The sequence below is a fragment of the Caretta caretta genome, chromosome 6, assembly GCF_965140235.1.
Source record: "Caretta caretta isolate rCarCar2 chromosome 6, rCarCar1.hap1, whole genome shotgun sequence".
Taxonomy (NCBI): Eukaryota; Metazoa; Chordata; order Testudines; family Cheloniidae; genus Caretta; species Caretta caretta.
The window spans coordinates 16,665,087-16,689,883 of record NC_134211.1 but is presented as its reverse complement, the minus strand read 5'-3'; the positions used below and the strand labels follow the sequence as shown (position 1 = coordinate 16,689,883).

At 49.4% G+C, this 24,797-nt stretch overlaps 1 protein-coding gene across 1 annotated transcript in view; it reads left to right on the top strand.

The window, feature by feature from the left end:
• Nucleotides 1–24,797, top strand: part of LOC125638524 (NACHT, LRR and PYD domains-containing protein 12) — a 200,602-nt gene that overhangs the window by 141,485 nt on the left and 34,320 nt on the right. The window contains exons 8-10 of the mRNA XM_048854409.2: nucleotides 228–443; nucleotides 7,526–7,696; nucleotides 13,247–13,417. Coding sequence (XP_048710366.2) covers nucleotides 228–443; nucleotides 7,526–7,696; nucleotides 13,247–13,417 — 558 coding nt within the window. The remainder of the gene's footprint in view (nucleotides 1–227; nucleotides 444–7,525; nucleotides 7,697–13,246; nucleotides 13,418–24,797) is intronic.

Sequence of the window (24,797 nt, the reverse complement as noted above, 5' to 3'; positions counted from 1 at the left end):
TCCTTTTTTATACCAGTTGCGACCTTTTTTCCCTTCATGTGTCTTCTCCCCACTTTGGGTCCTTTTTCTCCTCAACTTCTCATTTGTCTTCCCTCATTTCTTACCTCTAAATCCACATGTGGCTTGGTCAGGGAGAGGGGCTGTTGGGCGGGGCCACCTGTCAGATCAGATGTGATGAGCCCCCTTCACACTGTGATCCCCCTTCTCTGCGTTTCTCTCTCCTGCAGATTGTGGAGTTGTCGTCTCACAGGTGTTAGCTACAGAGATCTTGCCGCTGTTCTCAGCACCAGCCAGAGCCTGACAGAGCTCAACCTGAGTCATAATAAACTGGTTTCAGTCTCCAAGGTGCCACAAGTTCTTTTTGATAATAAACTGGGCGATGCCAGAGTGCGGCTGCTGTGTGAGGGACTGAAACACCCAAACTGCAAACTACAGAAATTGGAGTAAGTAACGTTTGGCCTCCTTGGTGTATTTACAGGTGTCCTCTGTGTAAAGTGCTTGACACAGTGAGAGATGGTGGAGGGGAGGAGAAGATTTTTTTTTCTCTCTGCTCCACTCTGATGTTTCTTGGGGATGGAGAGTTGCCTTGTTACCCCCTTCCGCCCTCGCGCCTACAGCTAGAGGGGGTCTTACTAGTAGTAGCTGGGTGTCAGCTCCCTGGCCCCACCAGCCCTTCACTCACTCAAGCACTCTCCTCTGGGCTTATTCCAGCCCAATCACTGAACCCCTGATTCATTCTCCTGTGATATCCAGCCCCTGAGTGTGGCTACTCACAGAAGTACCAGAATCTCTGCACCCAAAGATGTAGTGAACCCCAGTTATCAGAGTTACGTTAACCACCGCTCCGGTAAGCTACACAGCACTTCTGAACACTTATCATAAAAACAAAAAAAGGTTTATTTAAGAAAGAATAAAGATTTACCCAGGAAAGAGAGAAGGTGATGGAGAAGGTGATGGAAACAACTGGTTGAAACACAAAACAAAATCCTAAAGTGTGAACCTGGGTCTACACTTGCCAATAGTTCTTTTTGTTTCTAATGAACTAGGCTTTCCCCACAAAGTTCAGTCAGTTGCAGAACTAGCTGGTGATCCCCTGCATGCTGTGATGTTCCTTTTCACCTCCAAGTGGTTTTGATCATTTGCCATGGTATTTGATGCTTTTCCATTGAATGTTCTGGGATGTGACAACACAGTGTTCTGTAGATACATTACACGTTATACTTGATGAATAAATATCCTATGTCATTGGTGTATTGAGCTTACCAGGCCTGAGTGAGAGCTGTTTGCAAAGAACAGGGGACCCTGTACCAAGGGCGCTCTGTGTCACACCAACCCAATTTTCTTTTCTCTGTGTTAGTGGTTCTGTTTTCCTGTGTTAGTGGTTCTGTTGTGTGGTATGTGGTTGCTGGTGAGTATTTGCTTCAGGTTGGGGGGCTGTCTGTAGGCAAGGACTGGCCTGTCTCCCAAGATTTGTGAAAGTGATGGGTCATCCTTCAGGATAGGTTGTAGATCCTTGATAATGCATTGGAGGGGTTTTAGTTGCGGGCTGAAGGTGACGGCTAGTGGCGTTCTGTTATTTTCTTTGTTAGGCCTGTCCTGTAGTAGGTGACTTCTGGGTACTCTTCTGGCTCTGTCAATCTGTTTCAGAACCTATCCTTGCAACAAAGCCCGTTGCCAACTATTCCGGGGACACCATCACAGGGCCTAATAACATCAGCCACACTATCAGAGGCTCGTTCACCTGCACATCTACCAATGTGATATATGCCATCATGTGCCAGCAATGCCACTTTGCCATGTACATTGGTTAAACTGGACAGTCTCTATGTAAAAGAATAAATGAACACAAATCAGATGTCAAGAATTATAATATTCATAAACCAGTCGGAGAACACTTCAATCTCTCTGGTCACGCGACTACAGACATGAAAGTTGCGATATTACAACAGAAAAACTTCAGAAACAGACTCCACCGAGAGACTGCTGAATTGGAATTAATTTGCAAATTGGATACAGTTAACTTAGGCTTGAATAGAGACTGGAGTGGTTGAGTCATTATAAAAAGTAACCTATTTCCCCTTGTTTATTCCTTTCCTCCCCCCACTGTTCCTCAGAGTTCTTGTTAAACCCTGGATTTGTGCTGGAAATGGCCTACCTTGATTATCATACACATTGTAAGGAGAGTGATCACTTTAGATAAGCTAGTACCAGCAGAAGAGTGGGGTGGGGGGAGGGAAAACCTTTTGTAGTGATAAACACCCATTTTTTCATGGTCTATGTGTATAAAAACATCCTCACTTTTTTTCATGGTCTGTGTGTATAAAAACATCCTCACTATTTTCCACTTTATGCATCCGATGAAGTGAGCTGTAGCTCACAAAAGCTTATGCTCAAATAAATTGGTTAGTCTCTAAGGTGCCACAAGTACTCCTTTTCTTTTTGCGAATACAGACTAACACAGCTGTTACTCTGAAACCTGTCATTATGCAAGGCACTGCATTTAGCCGTATGGAGTGGAAATCTATCAAGTGCATGAAAAAACTTGTACAGATACAGACAGACATCGTCTTCATTTCCAAATGCAAACAGATGGACATCGTACCAAAAGGACTGAAGGTAAAAAATCCATTACAATCTACATACCACACAGACTATGCTAACAGCTTGTGCCACACGCTCTCAAAGAAACTGCGGAACCACCTGATCAACATCCTCTACAGCAAACAGGGAAAGATTAAGAATGAGCTCTCAGAACTGGATACTCTCATAAAAAAACAACCTTCCACACAAAATTCCTCGTGGCTGGACTTTACTAAAACTAGACAAGCCATTTACAACACACACTTTGCTTCTCTACAAAAGAAAAGGACACTAAACTTTCTACACTACTACATGCTACAAGGGGCCACAGCAATGGTTCCCTCAACCCACCCAGCAATATTGTTAATCTATCCAACTATACTCTTAGCCCAGCAGAAGCAGCTGTCCTCTCTCGGGGCCTCTCCTTCTGCCCCTCCACCCCCACGAACATGATACAGTTCTGTGGTGACCTAGAATCCTATTTTCGACGTCTCCGACTCAAGGAATATTTCCAACACACCTCTGAACAACATACTAATCCACAGAGACCTCCCTACCAACACTACAAAAGGAAGGATTCTAGGTGGACTCCTCCTGAAGGTCGAGACAGCAGACTGGACTTCTGCATAGAGTGCTTCCGCCGACGTGCACGGGCTGAAATTGTGGAAAAGCAGCATCACTTGCCCCACAACCTCAGCTGTGCAGAACACAATGCCATCCACAGCCTCAGAAACAACTCTGACATCATAATCAAAAAGGCTGACAAAGGAGGTGCTGTTGTCATCATGAATAGGTTGGAATATGAACAAGAGGCTGCTCGGCAGCTCTCCAACACCACTTTCTACAAACCATTTCCCTCTGATCCCACTGAGGGTTACCAAAAGAAACTTCAGCATTTGCTCAAGAAACTCCCTGAAAAAGCACAAGATCAGATCCTCACAGACACACCCCTGGAACCCCGACCTGGGATATTCTATCTACTACCCAAGATCCATAAACCTGGAAATCCTGGGCGCCCCATCATCTCAGGCATTGGCACCCTGACAGCAGGATTGTCTGGCTATGTAGACTCCCTCCTCAGGCCCTACACTACCAGCACTCCCAGCTACCTTCGAGACACCACTGACTTCCTGAGCAAACTACAATCCATAAGTGATCTTCCTGAAAACACCATCCTGGCCACTATGGATGTAGAAGCCCACTACACCAACATTCCACACAAAGATGGACTACAAGCCGTCAGGAACACTATCCCCGATAATATCACAGCAAACCTGGTGGCTGAACTTTGTGACTTTGTCCTCACCCATAACTATTTCACATTTGGGGACAATGTATACCTTCAAATCAGCAGCACGGCTATGAGTACCCGCATGGCCCCACAGTATGCCAACATTTTTATGGCTGACTTAGAACAACGCTTCCTCAGCTCTTGTCCCCTAATGCCCCTACTCTACTTGCGCTATATTGATGACATCTTCATCATCTGGACCCATGGAAAAGAAGCCCTTGAGGAATTCCACCATGATTTCAACAATTTCCATCCCACCATCAACCTCAGCCTGGACCAGTCCACACAAGAGATCCACTTCCTGGACACTACAGTGCTAATAAGCGATGGTCACATAAACACCACCCTATACCGGAAACGTACTGACCGCTATTCCTACTTACATGCCTCCAGCTTTCACCCTGACCACACCACACGATCCATTGTCTACAGCCAAGCTCTACGATACAACTGCATTTGCTCCAACCCCTCAGACAGAGACAAACACCTACAAGATCTCTATCAAGCATTCTTACAACTACAATACCCGCCTGCTGAAGTGAAGAAACAGATTGACAGAGCCAGAAGAGTACCCAGAAGTCACCTATTAAAGGACAGGCCCAACAAAAAAAATAACAGAACGCCACTAGCCATCACCTTCAGCCCCCAACTAAAACCCCTCCAACGCATTATCAAGGATCTACAACCTATCCTGAAGGATGACCCATCACTCTCACAAATCTTGGGAGACAGGCCAGTCCTTGCTTACAGACAGCCCCCCAACCTGAAGCAAATACTCACCAGCAACCACATACCACACAACAGAACCACTAACACAGGAACAAAGCCCGTTGCCAACTGTGCCCACATATCTATTCCGGGGACACCATCACAGGGCCTAATAACATCAGCCACACTATCAGAGGCTCGTTCACCGGCACATCTACCAATGTGATATATGCCATCATGTGCCAGCAATGCCACTTTGCCATGTACATTGGTCAAACTGGACAGTCTCTACGTAAAAGAATAAATGGACACAAATCAGATGTCAAGAATGATAACATTCATAAACCAGTCAGAGAACACTTCAATCTCTCTGGTCAAGCAATTACAGACATGAAAGTTGCGATATTACAACAGAAAAACTTCAGAAACAGACTCCACCGAGAAACTGCTGAATTGGAATTAATTTGCAAATTAGATACAATTAACTTAGGCTTGAATAGAGACTGGGAGTGGCTGAGTCATTATAAAAAGTAACCTATTTCCCCTTGTTTATTCCTTCCCTCCCCCCACTGTTCCTTAGACGTTTTTGTTAAACCCTGGATTTGTGCTGGAAATGGCCCACCTTGATTATCATACACATTGTAAGGAGAGTGATCACTTTAGATAAGCTAGTACCAGCAGGAGAGTGGGGTGGGGGGAGAGAAAACTTTTTGTAGTGATAAACACCCATTTTTTCATGGTCTGTGTGTATAAAAACATCCTCACTATTTTCCACTTTATGCATCCGATGAAGTGAGCTGTAGCTCACAAAAGCTTATGCTCAAATAAATTGGTTAGTCTCTAAGGTGCCACAAGTACTCCTTTTCTTATTTCCCCATGTTTATTCCCCCTCCACCTCCCACTGTTCCTCAGATGTTCTTGTCAACTGCTGGAAATGGCCCACCTTGATTATCACTACAAAAGTTTCCCCCCCCCCCCAGCTCTCCTGCTGGTAGTAGCTCACCTTAAGTGATCACTCTTGTTACAGTGTGTATGGGAACACCCATTGTTTCATGTTCTCTATGTATATAAATCTCCCCACTGTATTTTCCACTGAATGCATCCGATGAAGTGAGCTGTAGCTCACAAAAGCTTATGCTCAAATAAATTTGTTAGTCTCTCAGGTGCTACAAGTACTCCTTTTCTTTTTGCGAATACAGACTAACACGGCTGCTACTTTGAAATCTGCCTCTAGAATGGACTCTAATCAGCGCCCAGGGCAAAGAATAAACTCATATACGGTTGGCACAGCTACCTCCTTCCCAAAGCTTACCCCCGACACCACTCCTCGTTTGGGGGAGTCTTTCCTTTTTTTATCCCAGTTGGGTTCTTCTTTACCATCATGTGTCCTCTCCCCGTTTTGGGGTCTTTTGCTCCTCAATTTCTTATTTGACTTCCCTCCTTCCTTACCTTTAAATCCTGTGGAGCTCTTCTCTGTTGCTTAATCAAGTACACCCTCTCCCCACCTCCCCCTGCTAGCGCTAATCTCCGTAGTTTCCCACATACACCCATGAGTTTTTTTCTTTCATTGTTGAACACAAACTTAGAGTGTCTCATCGCATTGGGGCGCCTCTCGTCCTGCCTCCAAAATATCTCTGGGGCTCTACCAACCATGACGGAACTTGGGGGACCCCAGGGATTGGGGATTTCTCTCCCTCATACAAATTCAGGGCTCTTTTTCTCTCTCAAACATTAGGACTTTCCTCCCCATTTGGCGAAGCGACCATATTTTGAAGGCAACTGTAGTGATGGAGGAGGCTGTGCAGGTGACAGATGCGATGGGTGGGGTGTCTCTACATGCGTGCAAGATTTGGCAGCTGTTGCGGATGCAGAGGGTTCCCTCTGAGCCCTGGAGGGAGGGTGGATGGCAGAGTGGTAGAATATGACAGCCATGCTGGGGCTGGTCATTGAGATGCACATGGTCATAACCAGGCTGCTGCCATAGGTCCACATTCCGCTGGGTGGTATCTCCGCCAGGAGCCCAGACTCTGCAGGAAGTGACGCAGAATCCGGTAGAAAATTTCTGTTACAATAACCCCACCAGTGTTTCTGGAACAGACCCTGCCAACGGGGTCACATGGTCACCCTCCTCTCAGGGTCTCTTCTTCCCCAAACTTTGGGGATCCCCCAGTTGTGGGGCTGGTCTCCTCTTTGTCTTCCAATCCCCCCAGCCTTTGCTCCCGGGTCTCAGTGGAAGGTAGGTGTGATGCTGCCAGTGCTGGGCCTTGCCGGTGCCTCCCCTCCCCAGACCTGAGGATCGAAGCTGGGAGCTGATGGGTTGAGGGCAGAGACAGGAGACGTCTGTGTCCTGCAGGGGAGCAGCTGAGCTAGTGCTGGGGGTGTGGTGGGTCAGGATCTCCCAGATCCTCCTGCTCTGAGCCTGGCCCAGCTACCTGGGGAGGGGGCTCCCCCTACAGCCTCCCTGTCGCAATGGGGCTGCTCTGATTGCGTCGCACCGTCCCGGGGCTGATCAGTGGCAAATCCAATCTGATTGGCTGAGAGCTGGGTAGGTGGGACTTAGGGTGTCCTGGTGGCTGCCCTTTAAATTCTGGTTGGTCACTGGAAAGGGTGAGGGGCGGTGCTTAGTGAGGAAGTCTCACCCCAAACCTTATTCCTTATTGGTCAATGGCAGAGATTTAAGGATTGGGGTGTCTGGTCCATTCACAGTGCTGATTGGTCAAGAGTGAAGTGCAAGGGGTGGGGCTTAGGCAGGAAGTTCCACCCCACACTGTTTCCTCATTGGCATAGGGTGGGGGTTGGGACAGGCGGTGGAGCAGGGCTTCTACTTTATTCTTCACGTGGATTGGTCAGGGAGAGGGGCTGGTGGGCGGGGCCACCTGTCAGAACAGCTGTGACGAGCCCCCTTCACACTGTGATCCCCCTTCTCTGTGTTTCTCTCTCCTGCAGGTTGCGGGACTGTGGTCTCACAGACACTGGCTTCGAGGATCTTGCTGCTGTTCTCAGAACCAACCAGAGCCTGACAGAGATGGACCTGGGTGGTAATAAACTCGGAGATGCTGCAGTGCGGCTGCTGTGTGAGGGACTAAAACACCTGAACTGCAAACTGCAGAAATTGGAGTAAGTAACATTTGGCCTCCTCGGTGTATTCACAGGTGTCCTCTGTGTAAAGTGCTTAACACAGTGAGAGATGGTGGAGGGGAGGAGATTTTTTTTTTCTCTCTGTTCCACTCTGATGTTATTGGGGATGGAGAGTTACCGCATTACCCCACCCCCTGCGCCTACAGAGTCTTACTAGGAGTATTTGGGTGCCAGCTCCCTGGCACCACCAGCCCTTCACTCACTCAAGCACTCTCCTCTGGGCTTATGCCAGCCCCAGCTTTGCTTTGCAGGCTAACAAGATGGGCACCCTTATCACTGAATCCCTGATTCATTCTCCTTTGATATACTGCCCCTGACTCTGGCTACTCACAGAAGTACCAGAATCTCTGCACCCAAAGATGTAGCATACCCCAGTTTATCAGAGTTACCTTAACTAGTGCTCCTGTAAGCCACATAGCACTTGTGAACACTTATCATAAAACTAAAGTTGGGGGGGAGGGATAGCTCAGTGGTTTGAGCTTTGGCCTGCTAAACCCAGGGTTGTGAGCTCAATCCTTGAGGGGGCCATTTTGGGATCTGGGGCAAAAATTGGGGATTGGTCCTGCTTTGAGCAGGGGGTTGGACTCGATGACCTCCTGAGGTCCCTTCCAACCCTGAGATTCTATGTTTCTATAAAGTAGGTTTATTTAAGAAAGAATAAAGATTTATCCAGGAAAGAGAGATGGTGATGGAAACAACTGGTTGTAACACAAAACAAACTCCTAAAGCGTGAACCCTGATCTACAGTCATCAATAGTTACCTTTCCTATCTAATGAAAAACGTTTTCCCCACAAAGCTCAGTCAGTTGCAGAACTAGCTGGTGATCCCCTGCCTGCTGTGATGTTCCTTTTCACTTCCAAGTGGTTTTGATCATTTGCCATGGTATTTGACGCTTTTCCATTGAATGTTCTGGGATGTGGCAAGGGTAGACAACACAGGGTTCTGTAGATACATTACATGTTATACTTGATGAATAAATATCCTTTAAGAAGTATTTGGTGTAATGAGTTTGTCAGGCCTGAGGTGAGAGCTGTTTGCAAAGAACAGGGGACCCTTTGCCAAGGTTGCTCTGTGTCACACCAACCCAATTTTCTTTTCTCTTATTCTTTATCTTTCCTCTTATTTCACCATCTCCATCTCATGCTGACCCTGGTGTTGTTCCTGGTAAGGGCTTTAGCGAAGAAGTGATCTTGCATTTTGCTCGGACCATGGCCAGGCCAGGGCTCAGTCTGATCCCCTCTCAGAAGGCCTTCTACAGCTGAGTTCTAGCTGTTGAGAACACTCTGCTGCAATGCCCAAGAGTCTGAACCTGGGCATCTCCAGTGGGATTGTCCCTGTGGAGCGCAGTTGAGACTGTCTGCTACAGGCCATTTGCCTTGGCAGTAACAGCACAACTCCACACCATACCTCTAACGCTGCCCAGCCACACACAAACGTGCGCACAGCAGTGCCCAAGGGATCCCATGACCTCTAGTGTTTAACCTGCTCAGAGGAAATACAATCACATATTTTTTACCAACACATCCCTCTGCACTCTTTTAGCACCAACACTGGCAAAGCTGCTGCAGATGTGCAGTGAGTCTCCGCGCAGTGCAGTTCCACGCTGCCCTTACCCCATTCTTCCACGAGCCCTTTGATCACTCAGAATCACGGGGCTCAACACAGGAGATTTTAGGGGAAATGTAATAGCCTGTGATGTGCAGGAGGGCAGACTAGATGAACTAATAGTCTCTTGTGGCCTTAAACTCAGTAAAGCTGATTCTGTCACCTGACAAGCCGCTCACTGGAGTTAGTTGCAAAAATTCATAATTTTGGTTCAAAAATGGATGAAGTACGAAGCAAAATATTCCAAAGAGAATTGTTTCCATTTTTCAGCAAGCTGTGCCACTCGTATCCCGGCTGCATGCCAGCCCCAGAGCAGGTGAGGGGAGACTCAGTAGTCTCTGCTCAGTGTGCCCTCAAACACCCACCCCTCAGATTTACAAAGACATAGTGAATGAGAAATACAATGTTATAGCATTAGAACTTCAAACATGTGTCAGCTTTAAAACAATTGCTTGGTGCATTGGTAATTCTTGTGCAAAAACATAAAATGCTACACCATGGCCGTGCATGAACACAGACACCCCACAATGCATAATGACTGCCTGTTGGCAGCATCCACATCAATTTCCACACTCCTGAGATGTACTAAAGGGAACTCAGAGCTGGGTAATTAGTTAAAAAATTAACACCCGGATGAACCCTATCCTCTACATTCCTCCACCCCAACTAAAACCTCTTTTCCATGGGTCTCCATCACCAACTGAATGCTCCCATCCTTCCAGCCCCAAGGGACTCCACTATAGGTGGGGAAGAACTTCGGTGAGCATTCCCTGGGCTGCGTGGAGGACCTCCAAGGATATTCTTCCTTTGAGCCCAGAGTACTCTCCTGTCTAGCTCCTATAGGAAAACAGGATAGAGAGAAACTGAGTTTAGCTACTAAACAAACAGAACATCTGAAAAAATAACAAAATTTAAACAAACAAGCAAACTCTGCCTAAAAAACTAGGGACAATGCTGCATCTTATGCCTGTGTCTGTCAGTCCCAAGCCCGGATAAAGTCAGGAGGGTTGTGTACAAGGCTAAAGACATAGTCTCATAAAAACATCTCACCAGTTATAGAAACAGAACCAGGATACCATTCCGGTAAAAATGAACGCTGGTGCCCCTTTGTGCTTCAGGAAGGCTCCTGATGAAAGCCAGTCTCTGGAAGCCAAGGCCCTGAAAAGTTGGATGCTGACAGCAAGAAAACACTTCAGGGTTGGTTACTGGAATATGAGAACAATGTTTCACACATCAAAGATCTTGCAGATCATGAGAGTTATGGGTAACTATAGACTTGAAATCCTGGGCATCGGTGAGAGCAAATTGAGAGATGTGGATAAGAAATACTTCGGGCAAGAGAAGAAAGATCTGATTTATTCAGGGCGTAGTGACAACAAGCGCTCAGAGGGAGTAGTTCTCATTATGACAGATTCTGTAGAAAAATCACTCATCAACTGGGAACCTACTAACCAGCACATCATAGACGCCCGTGGTGGTGTTGATGTACAACAGATCTCTCAGAAGCTTTTCTTAGAGGGATTTTATATTTCCTTTATTTCAAAAAACCTTTTGGAGGTCAGAGACGCTAAAGGCATTCATGAGTGGCTCTGGGAGCATTCACACAATCTAGCTGGGTGTGGGGTTCCACACGCAGTTGTACTGAGGGGTAACAGCACCTGCAGGGGTTTGCTGCTTGCCACCAGTCTGGCATTGTGAGAGACAACCCAGAATAGAGAGTAAAGGGGGCACAGCGGTCCCACAGTCACAGGTCGCACCTCGGGGGTCCCATCACACCTCCCCATTGGGCAGAGTAATAATATCTTAAGGCAAATGAGGTGATGAAGGAGGCCGTGCAGATGACAGCTCTGATGGAAGGGGTTTCTCGACGTGTGTGCAACATTTAGCAGGTGGGGGTGGGATCATGTTTGGGTGTGCAGGGCGCTCATTGTGAGGCCTCAAAGGAGGACAAAGACAGCCGTACTTGCAGGTGGTCCTTGAAGTGCACATGGACATAGCCAGCCTGCTGCCATGGTTACCCCTTCAGCTGGCTGGCAGCTCCATCAGGAGCCCAGACTCTGCAGGGGGGTTAAAGAAACTAGCAGAACTCCTACTTTTATAACCCCTCCAGAGACCCTGGAACAGGCCCTGCCAACAGGGTCACACAGTCGCCTTCTTTTCAGGGGCTTTTCCCTCCTCACATCCTGGGGAACCCCCTGCCAGGAGGATCTTCTTCTCTTTGTCTCTCCCCCACTTTGATCCCTGGTCTCAGAGGAAGGTGGGTGTGGTTCTGCCAGTGCTGGGCCTCGCAGCTGCCTCCCCTCCCCAGGCCTGAGGCTCAGAGCTGGGAGCTTATGGGTTGGGGGCAGAGACAGGAGACGTCTGTGTCCTGCAGGGCAGCAGCAGAGCTAATGCCGGGGTCATGGAGGGACAAGATCTCCCAGCTCCTCCTGTTCTGAGCCTGGCCCAGCTGCCTGGGGAGGGGGCTCCCCCTACAGCCTCCCTGTAGCAATGGGCCTGCCCTGTTTGGGTCACTCCATACTAGGCAGTGATGAGCTGCCAAAATCTTAACAACGGGTTCCCTCCTCACCCCACGAGGGGGTCGTTGCCCATCCCCGCCCCCCGGGACTCCTGCCCCATCCACCCCCCTCCCCTGTCCCCTAACTGCCCCCAGAACTGGGCAGGAGGGTCTTGTGGGCCACCATAGTGGGTTCCCACCCCACCCCTAAGAGCCAGAGGCACCTGCTGAGGGGCGAGGTGGGGTGTCCCGGAGGTGCTTACCTGGGGCAGCTCCCAGGAATCATCCGGCAGGTCCCTCTGGCTCCTAGGGGTGGGGGACGTAGCTGAGGGGGAGCAGGGGGAGCGGCTGCTCCCCCACTGATAACATCAAAAGTGACGCCTTAGGCGCCGAGTCCCTGGGTGCTCTGGGCTGGAGCATCCGTGGGGAAAATTTGGTGGGTGCAGAGCGAATCAGCTGTTCGGTGGGAAGCCTGGGAGGGCTGAGAAGCAGGTGGCGGCTTCGCGCTCAGGCCAAGGGTGGTGGAGGTGAGCTGGGGCGGGGCGTGCCCCCCCCAGTTACCTGCTGTGGTGCACACCCCCCAGCTAATCTCCACCTCCCTGGGCCTGAGCGCAAAGCTGCTGCTTGCTTCTCAGCCTGCCCTGTCTTCCCGCACAAACAGCTGATTTGCGGGAAGCCTGGGGGGTGGAGGTGGAGAAGCAGAGTGGGGCGGCATATTCAGGGGAGGAGGCAGAGCAAAAGTGAGTTGGGGTGGGGGGCGGGGCGGGGAGCTGCCGGTGGGTGCTCTGCACCCACCAAATTTTCCCCTTGGGTGCTCTAGGGCTGGAGCACCCATGGAGCCGGCGCCCAAGGCGCCACTTTTGGCTGGTTAAATTTAGAAGCCCTTTTAGAACCGGTTCTCCCTCGCGGAACAACCGGTTCTAAAAGGGCTTCTAAATTTAACAACCAGTTCTAGCGAACCGGTGCGAACGGGCTCCAGCTCTCCACTGATTCTGGGGCTGATCAATGGCAAGACCAACCTGATTGGTCAGCAGCTGAGTGGGCAGGACTTAAAGGGCAACTTTTTACTCTTTCTGAATTCTGGTTGGCCACTAAAAAAGGGCGAGGGGGCGGGGCTCAGGAAGGAGTTTTACCCCAAACCTTATTCCTCATTGGTCAGTGGCAGAGGTTTGAGGGTCTAGGCCATTCTCCCTGTTGCTTGGTGAAGGGCAAAGGGCAAGGGGTGGAGTTTAGACAGGAAGTCCCACCCACTGCTGATTTCTCACTGGACAAGAGGTGGGTCTTCGGACAGAGTCTGTAGCAGGATTTCTGGCTCATTCTCGATGCTGATTGGTCAGGCAGAGCGGCTGGTGCCACCTGTTTGAGCAGCTGTGACGATCCCCATTCCTATCATGATCTCCCTTCTCCGTCTTTCTCTCTCCTGCAGCTTGCGGAGCTGCGGTGTGACAGCCGCTGGCTGCGGGGATCTCGCCCCTGTTCTCAAAACCAGCCAGAGCCTGACAGAGCTGCACCTGCGTGGTAATAATCTGGGAGATGCCGGAGTGCGGCTGCTGTGTAAGGGGCTGACACACCCGAACTTCAAACTGCAGAGACTGGAGTAAGTAACAGCCGGCAGAGAGAGGGAGAGGCTACTGTCTGGAAAACCACCCATCGCAAGACTTGGGTATCTCCGGGGAATGTTACAATAACTGCATCTGAGTACCACCCCTGGCACTGTGAGTCCAAATCCAACCCAGGGCAGAAATCTGAAGTAAAAGAAGCAGGCGTATTGCTCCAATCTGCCTCTGTTACAGGGGGATTTTAATTGGAGGGAAATAGGATCTGAGTATGGCAGAATATGCAGAAGGTGCTGAAACTATTGTTTGAAAATAAAATAACTACACAAGCAACTGCTCGTTAGGAGGGGAGGACAATTGGGGGTGAAAGAATAGGTGGGAGGAGGGGTTGAGGCTCAGGAAATGGGGGTCTAGCAGGAGTGGGAAGGAGACGGATGGGAGCTGGAGAGGGGGACATGAGGGTCTGCAATGGGCACAGGGGGAAAATAGTTTGTGTGAGCCACAACCTGTGTTTCCCCAGCCCCTCTACAGCGATGTGTCCTCCCCCATCCCTGCTGCCCTCAGGTGAGCCATGTGACAGGGGGATTGCTTGCTGTGGGTGTCTGAGCCCATTTCCCTACCCCACATGAGAGCCAAGATCTAGGGAATCCCTGCCCACTAGCTTAGAACTGGCATGTTCAGAGATGCACCAAGAACAAAGTGCTGAGACTGGGGCGAGGAGCTAAGAACTGAGACACTTGGCACATATCAGAAACTCTGGCACTGAGAAGGGGGAAAGGAACAACCACTGAAAGGAATGGAGGGAATTGTGTAAGAAGCCAGAGAGTTTGCTGTCTGCATTGCACTTTGATTACAGCCTATTCTGGAGGCAGGTTTCTGCTTGGGAGTTTGGTGTTTGGCTGAGAACCCTGAAAGAGGGGACAGCCCTTTATGCTGTGTGACCGTCTCATTCCAGGACAGAGGGAAGTGGAAGGAAATATTATTCCCACTTTTCAGATGAAAAAATGAGACCCAGAAAGATGGAATGACATTCCCAAGGTCGCACAGGTAGTGTATGGTAGAGCCAGGAACTGAACACAGATCTCCCAAGTTCTCATCCAGGGCTTTAACTGCACAACCAGGCTTTCTCTTGCAGGGAGCTGTGTTCATTCTTGTGTTTCTTGATTTCAAAAATCTGCTGTTTTTAATGGACATTGTCTTTTTTATATGGTTAAGGTTATTAAGGCAGAGCTATTTAACCAGAGTACCACTTGAGCATCCCTCTAGATTACAGCCACCAGAAACCCCCATTCAGGGTAGAAACCAAGACCACAGAGCTAAACCTGGCAGCTCCCTTAAAGGGACAGTGCATCCTATGTCAACATGTTAAAATGTCTCAGCAAATTCAGCCTTAACTTCTCACAATTGAGTGTTGCAATTGATTGGTCATGGGTGGGAGTTGTCCTCATGGATGATGACTATATTGTGGCATATGCTTCCAAAGCACTGGTTAAACACGACACTTCCCTTTGAGAGACACTTGCTGGCTGTTGTGTGAGGTGTATTCTAGCTCTACTGATTTCTGACCATATATGTTCATGAAACTTAGGTGCCGGAAGCCATATTACACAATCCACTTTGCAAAGCATCACCTGCCATTTTATTGTGATGATTACAGTACTTGGAATTTTTGGGTCTTAGCTCCTGAGAGTCATGTGAATAATTTAGAATTTCAGCTTAAAATTTATTGATAATTATGTTTCTAGGCCCTCAGGATTGTGGAGAAAAGATTAAGAATGTGAACCATGTGTAACCTACAAACTCAGGAACTAGCAGGCTAAGAAAAAGAAACACAAAAGCATTAATTTAAATCATGATTTGGGGATCATGAAGTCTGACTTTTGAACTTCTGCAATTGGCAATACTGTCACTCTGTCAAATGTTGATAACTGTTCGGCTGCATGCGTGTGCTCCCTCTGTGTGCTGCCCTGGCTCTGCGCAGATAGCTGGCAAAGCAGACCCCAAGAGAACCCCCAGAATCAGATAAGGTACGAAGGCACCTGGCAAGGTTTATTGGAAAATGAAGCACAGGAATAGTTTCCAGTAGACTACAGGATTTACTACAAATATGTGCCCCCTAACAATGGACTAAGTTCAGTCACTGGCAGGATTTCCCAGTGCCCCCTAAGCTGGACAAAGACAGCCCCTCTGGCTCCTCTCCTGACTCCATCCAGTTTCATTAAAATCCCTTGGGATACCAGCTGGCTCTTGATAACCTGTGCTGGGTAAGATCTCTCTCTCTCTCTCTCTCTGGATTCTGGTCACTGCGGTGCTGGAGCTGCCATATCCCTGAAGCCACAGTCTCACTTTTTGGGGGAGTGGGAATTTAGCAGGGGCTCCTTGATCTGTGCTGTCTCTCTCCTCTCTCCCAGCTTCCAATTGTAAACCCTCTCCCTTTGCCAGGCTGCCTCTCTCCCTCTCACACACACACAAGTGGCAGGGGGAAGTGTATCAGGATCTCTCTCTCTCTCTCAGACATACACACACACAGAACAGGCAGTACAGGGGGATCTTTCTCACTGAGGACTGTGGGATTGTTTAGGATGGAGGTTGAGAGTGAGTGTGCTTTGCTGTTGTCTGTGTTTTGGGGAATTTTTGTTTGTTTGTATGTGTGTTTCATTATTTTTTGGTAGTTGTGGGTTTATTTCAGGCCTTCTTTTGTCTTAGCAAGCTTTTGGGCACCCTGTGGACTGGGATGGCTGGTTGAGGGCCCAGGGGGACAAAGATTACAATTTGTCGCAGAGTCTGAGAGTTTAACGTGTGGCTATGGGTTTCGGATTTTGCCTCAGGCTTTTCCTCGGTGGAGGAGCATGTTCTAGCTGTGTGGAAGGTCATTGGGTTTAAGAATGTGAGGTATTGCCTCCCGCATGAGCAAGGCTGTGTTGTTTGTTGCCACACGAAGCCTCCGTAAGCAGATGGTTGTGGAGGGGATTAGGGTGTTTTTGTCCCTGTTGTGCCCCTCTCAACACCTGCTGTTCAAGTTGCTGTTTCTAATGTCCCTCCATTTTTAGGAAATGAGCAGGTGGCCAGAGGCCTGGCGAGTTATGGTAAGATCACTAGCCCTATTAGGAGGATTCCTTTCAGCTGTAAAGCCCAGAAGTTCAGCATGTCTTGTCCTTTCATTGGCAGCTCTATATGATATTAAACTGTGCTTCCAAAGTATTTAAGGTGTCCCTGAAGTATAGGATTAGGGAGTGTGACAACATCATGTTTGTTGCCACTGAGGAAGTGGCCTGTTTTCGTTGTGGGAGTCTGACACACTGAGTCAATCAGTGCCCTAAGAAGAGGCAGGCTGCCCCTGGTGACCCTGTGCCTGGGAATGTGGGGGGCTCTGAGGGTAAAGCGCAGGGTGGGGTGGCTGCAGGAGGGACTGAGCCAGCAGGCTCCAGCTGTCTCTGGGGGTTCTGGAGGGAAGGGGGTTAGTGGCCCCTTTACACCCAGGGGTGATGGTATTAGTGGCTCTGTGGCTCCTGATTCAGTGGACTCTCAGCCTGAGCCTGTCTGAGAAATGGAGACTGGGCCTGTCGCTGTGGTTTCCACGGCTTTGGCTGTGGATTCTGACTTGTTGGCAAAACTCCAGAATAAAAAACAGCCATTGAAGGCCCCAGTGGATTAGTTTGGTCAGTGCAGTCGGGGAGCACATGGCTGCAGGTGCTGCTGAGGGTCATTCTTTGGTTGGAGGCATGGGGAATTCTTAGGTATTAGTACCCTCAGTCCCGGCAGCCCACTCCCTACAGTCTCTCTGAGGTTCCCCCCCGCCCTCGAGGTCAGTCGTGACTCTGAGTCTGAGAGTGTGGGATGAAAAACTCATGGATTCTTTGGGACCTGAACTCCCTGAAGGGAAATATACCCCGGACGCTACTGGCAGGATTCTGGATGAGACTAAGATGTAGACTAATGTGGTATATAAGTATTAGAAATTAGGTTAGAAATATTTCATAAGCCAGACATTTTTGCACTGAATCTATTTACTGGCTCACGACAGACCATCAAAGTTTACAAATGGGTCCTGAGACCAAAGAAGTTGAAAACCACTCTTTTAGCTCAGCCACGGCTCCCATGGCTTCTAGACTTCTGGCTCCCTGTCAGCCCTAGTGGATTGATTGTGAATCAGGATTCTAGAAGCCATGGGAACCTAGAAGCCCTGGGAACAGTGGCTGAGCCAGGAGCCTTAAAAGTAGGGAGCTGGTGCTTCCAGACTTCTCAGCTCTGCAGCTGGGAGCCAGAAGCCGATCCCTATGTTGAGGTGGTATTCTCAGAGCTTCCAGGTGCTCAGCAGATAACTTCTACCAGTTCATCAGAAAACACATACTTCTTGAATATCATTTTTATTTAATTTAAATAATTTATATACAGATTATAGTAGTTTATGCTTTAAAACAGGATGTTATAATTTCTTATTTAATTGTAAATATTTTAAAAGCAAAATAGATTTAATTTAAATAAAAAGTCCAATTTCAATTTATCTGATTTAAGGAAAAAAATCAGACAATGGCTGTGATTCTTTTATTAAAACAAACATCCATTTTCCTCCACCCTGCTTACACTCAATATCAGGTGTGAGGCATGAGCCAAAGCAGAACATAACTGTAGGCGTATTTCTGCAGAAATTGCTTGTTTATGTGACCACTTTTGAGTAGAGACTAAACACAAAGGTTTAAGTTTGTGTGACAGGGATTTTTTTAGTTTACAATAGAAACAAATTTCCATGAGGAGGTTTTTCACCATATCTTTGATTGGCTCTTGGGGGAAGACAAGGCAAGGTGGCTGTGTAGCCTCCTGGCTGGGTGCCGGGAGCACAGCATCGCAGCTGGCAGTGGGGCCAGGAGTGCAGCCCCACGACCATACTCCTGGCACCCCACTGCTGCATTCCTGTCTCCTGCATTCCTGTCTCCACATTCCTGTCTCCGCAGCTGCCCCACCTCTTCCCCCGAGCGCCCCCCCCACCCCACCAGTCCCCGCTAGGTCAATGCCGGGCTGGCCCCTGCCGCCAGAGCAGAGCCCTGCAGCTGGCAGCAGCAGAGGGGCTAGCATAGACCTCCCCTGATCTGGAAAATTCCCTGGTTCAGGGTGCCAGACCAGGGAGGAACAACCTGTAGTTGTGGCTCTGGCTGCAGCACCCCAGCCAGCGTCCCCAGAGCCACAAAGGGCATCCCAACCACCGACTGAGGGAAGGACAATCCCCATCCCGGGGACCGACAAACAGCCAGAAGGGTCAGCCCTATCTCCAGAATCCCCATGCTGGACCACACTGTGAGGAGGATCAATGCCCTTTTGCAAGGCAGCGACCTCACTAGATGGCTAAGTGACCTCATACAGATCATCCAGCTCAAAACCGACATGAGACGGGTCAGTGCTCCCCCGCATGTAACCTCGCACCACGCTGCCATCGGAGCAGCCAGCACCGCCTCACAGGCTTCCCGGTGAGACGCAGCCGATGGAGGAGCTGCCCGCAGACCCCAGACCGCACAGCAGGACCTCGCCCCTAGGAGACACAGCACTACCTCCAGGGCCGCCCAGCGAGACCCTGTCCGCAGAAGGTCCCGTGTTTCACCAAGGACCCCCCAGCTGAAAATCGCCCACAGGAGAACCAGCACCAGTCCCAGTGCTTCCAAGCAAGACTGCTTTCCTCTGAGATCCAACACCAGCACTTCCAGAACTCCCCTCCCTCCTGAAAGAGCCAGCACTGCCCCAGCAACACTGGGAGAAGTCCCCCCTACCATACCAGTGACCCTGCCTCAAGATCCAACCAAGAACCGCTCTTAACTTCGGGAGGTAACAAGGCAGCAGGTTGTCCCCGCAGCAGCTTCCCAGCCCGAGCCTGCCGAGACGGGGCAGCCAGAGGAGCAGCAGCCATGGGCAAGGGCTGCCACACCATGGCAAAAGCCTGGATGGAGGAGCTGGAGAAGACGGACTCCTTCGAAGACTTTGACGCCCTTATGGACAGACTGACCGTGGAACTGTCTGTGGAAATCGCATCCGGGAGCAGCGAACCCCAGGAGGGCATGTAGACCGTTCGCAGGTTTCCTGCACCAAACCGTAACAACAACACCAGAGAAGGCAGGAGAAGGAATGCCAGCTGCTGCTACGACCCAGTGGCTGCATCCCATATCCAGAATCTCTACAGGATGAACCGTCCGAAAGCCATGAGAGAGATCCTTGACGGGCCCTCATCCTACTGTGCTATCCCATCTGAGAGACTCTTCTCCTACTTCAAGGACGTGTTCAATCACGAGGCCCAAAACAACGTACCCGAGAACACTTATTCCCTACCACTTTTAAAAACTCACACACATTAATCTGGAACAATGCTTGGTATGTACCTGTATACATGTATCTCATCAGCTTTATAATCAAGATTTTTAATTTTTCATAACCCAAGCTTCACCCCAGATGTACAGTACCTTTCCTTTAAACCTGTGTAACGTGAACTTTAATAAAATTATTTATTAGTGAATTGCAGTCTTGGTAAAATGCCTTGGCTGAGATCAGGGCCTCACTGTTCTAGGCACTGTACATGTTGTTATGGAAGGTGCCCCCAGGTGGTGCTGTTACAGGTGCCCAAGCTCACTCAGCACCAGTTGCAGAGCTAGGCATAGTTCCAGTCCAATGGTCTTTCCACAAGGATGCATCGTTGCTTTGTGATCCCTCAGTGCTCCTCTGTCTCCCATACATTTTGTTATAGTGGAAAGAGGATAGTGGTCATACTTCGAAATGTTTACAATGAGCAGCCGCTAACAGGACGAGTGAGAGAAATCTCTTCCATGCTCCATGTCCCAAAACCTTGACAGTTTTATTACAGGTTTGTTACATAACTTTTAGCATGTGAGAGAAGACTGGTGTGTCTTTCTCCTTCTCCACCCTCTACACAAACATTCCCTGCAACATGTAGCCCCTGAACCAATATTTCCAGCTCCCGGTCTCTTTCCCATCCCATTAAGCCAGTGGTTCCCAAACTTTAACAACTCACGAACCCTTTCACTAAAATGTCAAGTCTCGTGAACCCCCTCCTAAAAATGAATGTGTGCAGGGATTTTCTCCCTTACCTGAGCATAAATTATAAAAGCCGTGATCTAGGAGATATAAAATTTGTTTTATGACATGCTTATTATGCTATTTATTACTAATTATTATTTATCATTACAGTATTTTTATTACATTATGAAAACGGCAACACTCTTCCAAGATCTCACTTTTCTAGCTTGTATCACTTTGATTAAGCCAGTTATAAGACAAGGCTCCTATGTTTCATCAAGGAGTATCAAATGTGAAACAGCATGAAGGTATTTAAGAAGCCAACTCAAAGAGTTCCTCCTACCCAAGCATTCAGGTCTTGAGCAGTCCAGGCAAACAACACACGATACAACAAAGCTTAAATTTGTTCTTCATAATAACTTTAAAAACAACACTAGCAGCCTATTTAATTTGAAAAACAGCAAAACAAATCCCCAAGAGCCCCCTGTAACATTTCGCGAACCTCCAGGAGTTCACAAACCCCAGTTTGGGAACCACTGCATGAAGCCATTGGTTGGTACTGTAGAAGCCATAAACATGTAAGAAGCATCTCCTTGCTGTCTCCTGCCCTATGCTGCTGAATGCGCATATCACAGGCAGCCGCTTAATGGAGGGCTGTACACTCCCTTGGTTACACAGTCCAAACTGCACACAGAGGTGGGCCCCTCACTCCCACTATCCAGCTCCAGTTGGAACTCCTGCCCCTGCTTCAGCTAGACGTCCCCAGCCATGTCCCAGGTCCACCCAATCCACCCCTCCTCCAAACTGGGACACTCCCCTCACACATTCTGGCCAGCCTCCCCCCTTCCCCCCACACAGGGGTGATGTGAATTTTAATTATTCCTTGTCTGGATTTCAGATGTTAAATTTGTTACCTTCATTCCCACCCCCATCCCAGATCCCAGGGACGTTCAGGGAGGGGAGCTCAGATCCCCCAAGAAGACCAGGGTCCCTCAGCTCCCAAAACTTACAGTAGGCAGGGAGAGGGGCTCCGAGCCCTGTAAAGGGGTAGGTGTCCCATAGATCTCAGCACACCCACAGAAGGGGAAAATGCAGTGCTGACAGGACCCCTCACTTAAACCCCCATCTTCTTCTGCTACCACTCACATTGTAGCTTGATCTATAGATTATGGATATAAATGTCCAGTTATTACTTTGAGGGTAGACAGGTTGTTGTCCCAAGATCAGGCCCAGTATCATTAAAATTATTAGATAGTTGGGAACCCCGATATGCACAGGTGCAACACTCACATTATAGGAACTCTTTCATATTTACAAATATAGAATTTCTTAACATATTTAGCAAAGTCGCACACACTCTAACTCAATAAGGTAGATAGAGATACTACAGAAGGTACATCAGAACATCCCTACTCACGCCATCCTTGCAGGACAACGTGAAATGTTAGCCGTTATCTTCTTCATCACAGTCATCTTCCTCATCTTCACCAGAGGCCATCATTCTGGCCCCTCCTAAGGCTACATCTCTCTCTCTCTCCCACCCGCCCACAGGCTGGGATGCCACTTTTATAATATGTTAAACTGACATTTACCGTGTCTAATGCCTATTCAGTAGGGGTTTCTCCCCTTTTCCTTATTTGTATTTCCACCTCCCCTTATCAATGTTCAGATGTCCTTCTTGTACAGGTTAGTTTGTTCATGATTTCACCCCATTATCATATATGTCAATTCATTGCCTTGGCACTCTTGCAGTCAGATCTCCCATCCAAAACCTCCAGAAGCTGGTCTTAGTTCATGTTCTGTGGTTGGCTAATCTCATTATGGACAAAATTCCCCCCTACACTCTACTTCTAGTTTCCCAAAATTTATGAGTTACCTGAGTTTATCTGTGCCAGAGGTCGTAGGCCCCAAGCCCCATGCTAACTGCTGAAGCCAGTGTCTTACAGGATACGAGCCTGTAGGTTCCTTGCTCTGCTGCTGTATATAATAAAGCAGAATATAAAGCAAAGCAGTTAATATAATAGAGGTAAGCTGGCCAACTGGGCTACAACATTCTCAAACCCCTCATACTTCTGCACTCCCCCTAATCCCTACCCCTCTCTCTTATCTGAGCTCACCAAAGCATCTCCCCCCACCACTCGTTCCCATGTGTCCTCCGCTCCATAACACCCCATCCTTTGCTGCAGACTCAGACTCTCCTTCCCGTATTGCTACCTGCTCTCGCACCTTAATCAATCCTCTCCCCCGTGAGCAGTCACGTGTATCATTTGTTTTCTTTTCAACAACAGTGTCAGACCCTTCTGAATATTCTACTGTGCTTAGGTGACATTTCTCCAAAATAAACAATAAAACCTCAACAGAGGGAGATTTTTCCCAAATATTTAAATTTCATTCTGAGATTTCTGCCTAGGGTAGAACTTCAGACTCAAAGATGTGTTAAGCACCCCATTAATCTCAATGAGATGTTCTCCCCATGGAGATGAACGCAGCCTGAAACAATGAACAAGGAGTAATGGTCTGAAGTTGCAGTGGCGGAGGTTTACGTTGGATATTAGGAAAAACTTTTTCACTAGGAGGGTGGTGAAACACTGGAATGCGTTCCCTAGGGAGGTGGTGGAATCTTCTTCCTTAGAAGTTTTTAAGGTCAGGCTTGACAAAGCCCTGGCTGGGATGATTTAGTTGGTGTTGGTCCTGCTTTGAGCAGGGGGTTGGACTAGATGAGCTCCTGAGGTCCCTTCCAACCCAGATATTCTATGCTTCTATGATTCTATGGCTCTGAGATGTATGAATTGCACCATTCATGTCAGTGAGTCTCCCTCCCTCCCCAGTGCTAGACAATTCCTCATATGGGTCAAGCACAGTACTGGGTTTACAATGGCGCCAGACCCACACTGGGAAGGGGCCCATTATGGACCTGTCTAACCCATCCACATGACTGGGTCTGGTCCCTATCGCTGGAGAAGTCCAGCACCCAGGCCTTGCTCTATGAGCAGGTCCCAGCCAGCAGGTCCCAGTCACCGGTCAGAAGCTGGACTCTGCCATGTGAGCTGGGCAAGGATGGTGTCCATGGGGCCAGTGGGTGTACCTGGGCAGGGTGAGCTTGTGGGGGTCATGTTCCAGGGGTCTGCCCCACTCCCCAGTGCGGTTCTGGCTCCAAATACTGCTGCCTGGGACATGTGGGGACCCACCCACGATCCTTGGCATGAGCCACCTGGGACCAGTGCAAAGGCTGAGTCAGTCTCGGCCAGTGGGCAGGGGAGCAGCACGGGGGTGCTCGGCTGGACCCCACCAGCCAAGTGGGTCCTGAGGGAACCTGGCCTGGGCAGGCCCCGATCCGACATGGATGATCACACCATCCCTGAGGGATTGGAGCGATCCCCGCCCCGCGACCAGCCCCACCCATGCTGCCAGGTCAGTCCAGTAGACACAGTCATTTCCCAGTGGGGTTGGTGAGTGCAGCCGAGGGGCAGGACTCAAGGGAGTGGGTTTCTGAGGGGTCTGTGTATGGGGTTTCTGGGCAGTGGGGGTTGGGGGAGGGTTGTGTATTTTGGGGCACTGGGTATAGGGGGTCTGGAGGGCACTGTGCAGTGTGGTGGGTAGGCAGAGAAGGGGCGCTGGGCACTGGGGGAGTCTGTGGGCAGGGATGGTGTGCAGGGCTTTGTGCAGTTGTGGGGTGTCTGTTAGGGAGTCTCTGGGAAGGGCGGTGCTAGGATTGGGTCTGTGTGGGAGTCTCAGCAGAGCGGCGCTGGGCATAGGGGTCTGTGGGGGGGTCTCTGAGTGAGGAGGGTGCTCAGCGGTGTGTGTATGACTCAGCTCAGGTCTGCCTCCAGGGTACAGGGTGCGCGGACAGTGCAGGGCCAGGTCAGTCAGTTTACGTCTGGTGGCTGCCGGTTTGTGAACAGTGCCCTGAGGCTGTGCTGGGGGGAATGGGGCCACCCGCTCCATGCCCTGCCCCACTGCCCCCATGGGGGTTCACAAATATGTTTGGTGCCAGGCCCAGAAAAAGGTTAATCTGGCCTGGTGAAGCGTACCCGTGCCCAGCTTCTCATCCCAGTCTCAGCAGTGTGCTTGGTGCTTGCTCGGAGCATGCTAGTTCTAAACTACCCACCCAGAGGGGTGGGGCTTCCCCTGATCCTGGCACACAAACGGAGGGAGCGGGACTCAGACACCCTTAGAAATGCAACCCCTCCAAAACCTGGCTCACATGCGGGGGGTAGGGAGGGGGCTCAGACACCCCAGATCCTGGCACACACAGAAGGGAAGAATGTGGGGCTAACAGGCACCTGTCTCTTTATGCTCCCCCAAACACCCTGCCACTCACGCCATGTGTCCTACCCCCTCACCTGAGTCTTCCAGCTCCCTCACCTCCTCTGCCACCCACCCCCATTTATCCCCCTCCCCGCAGTG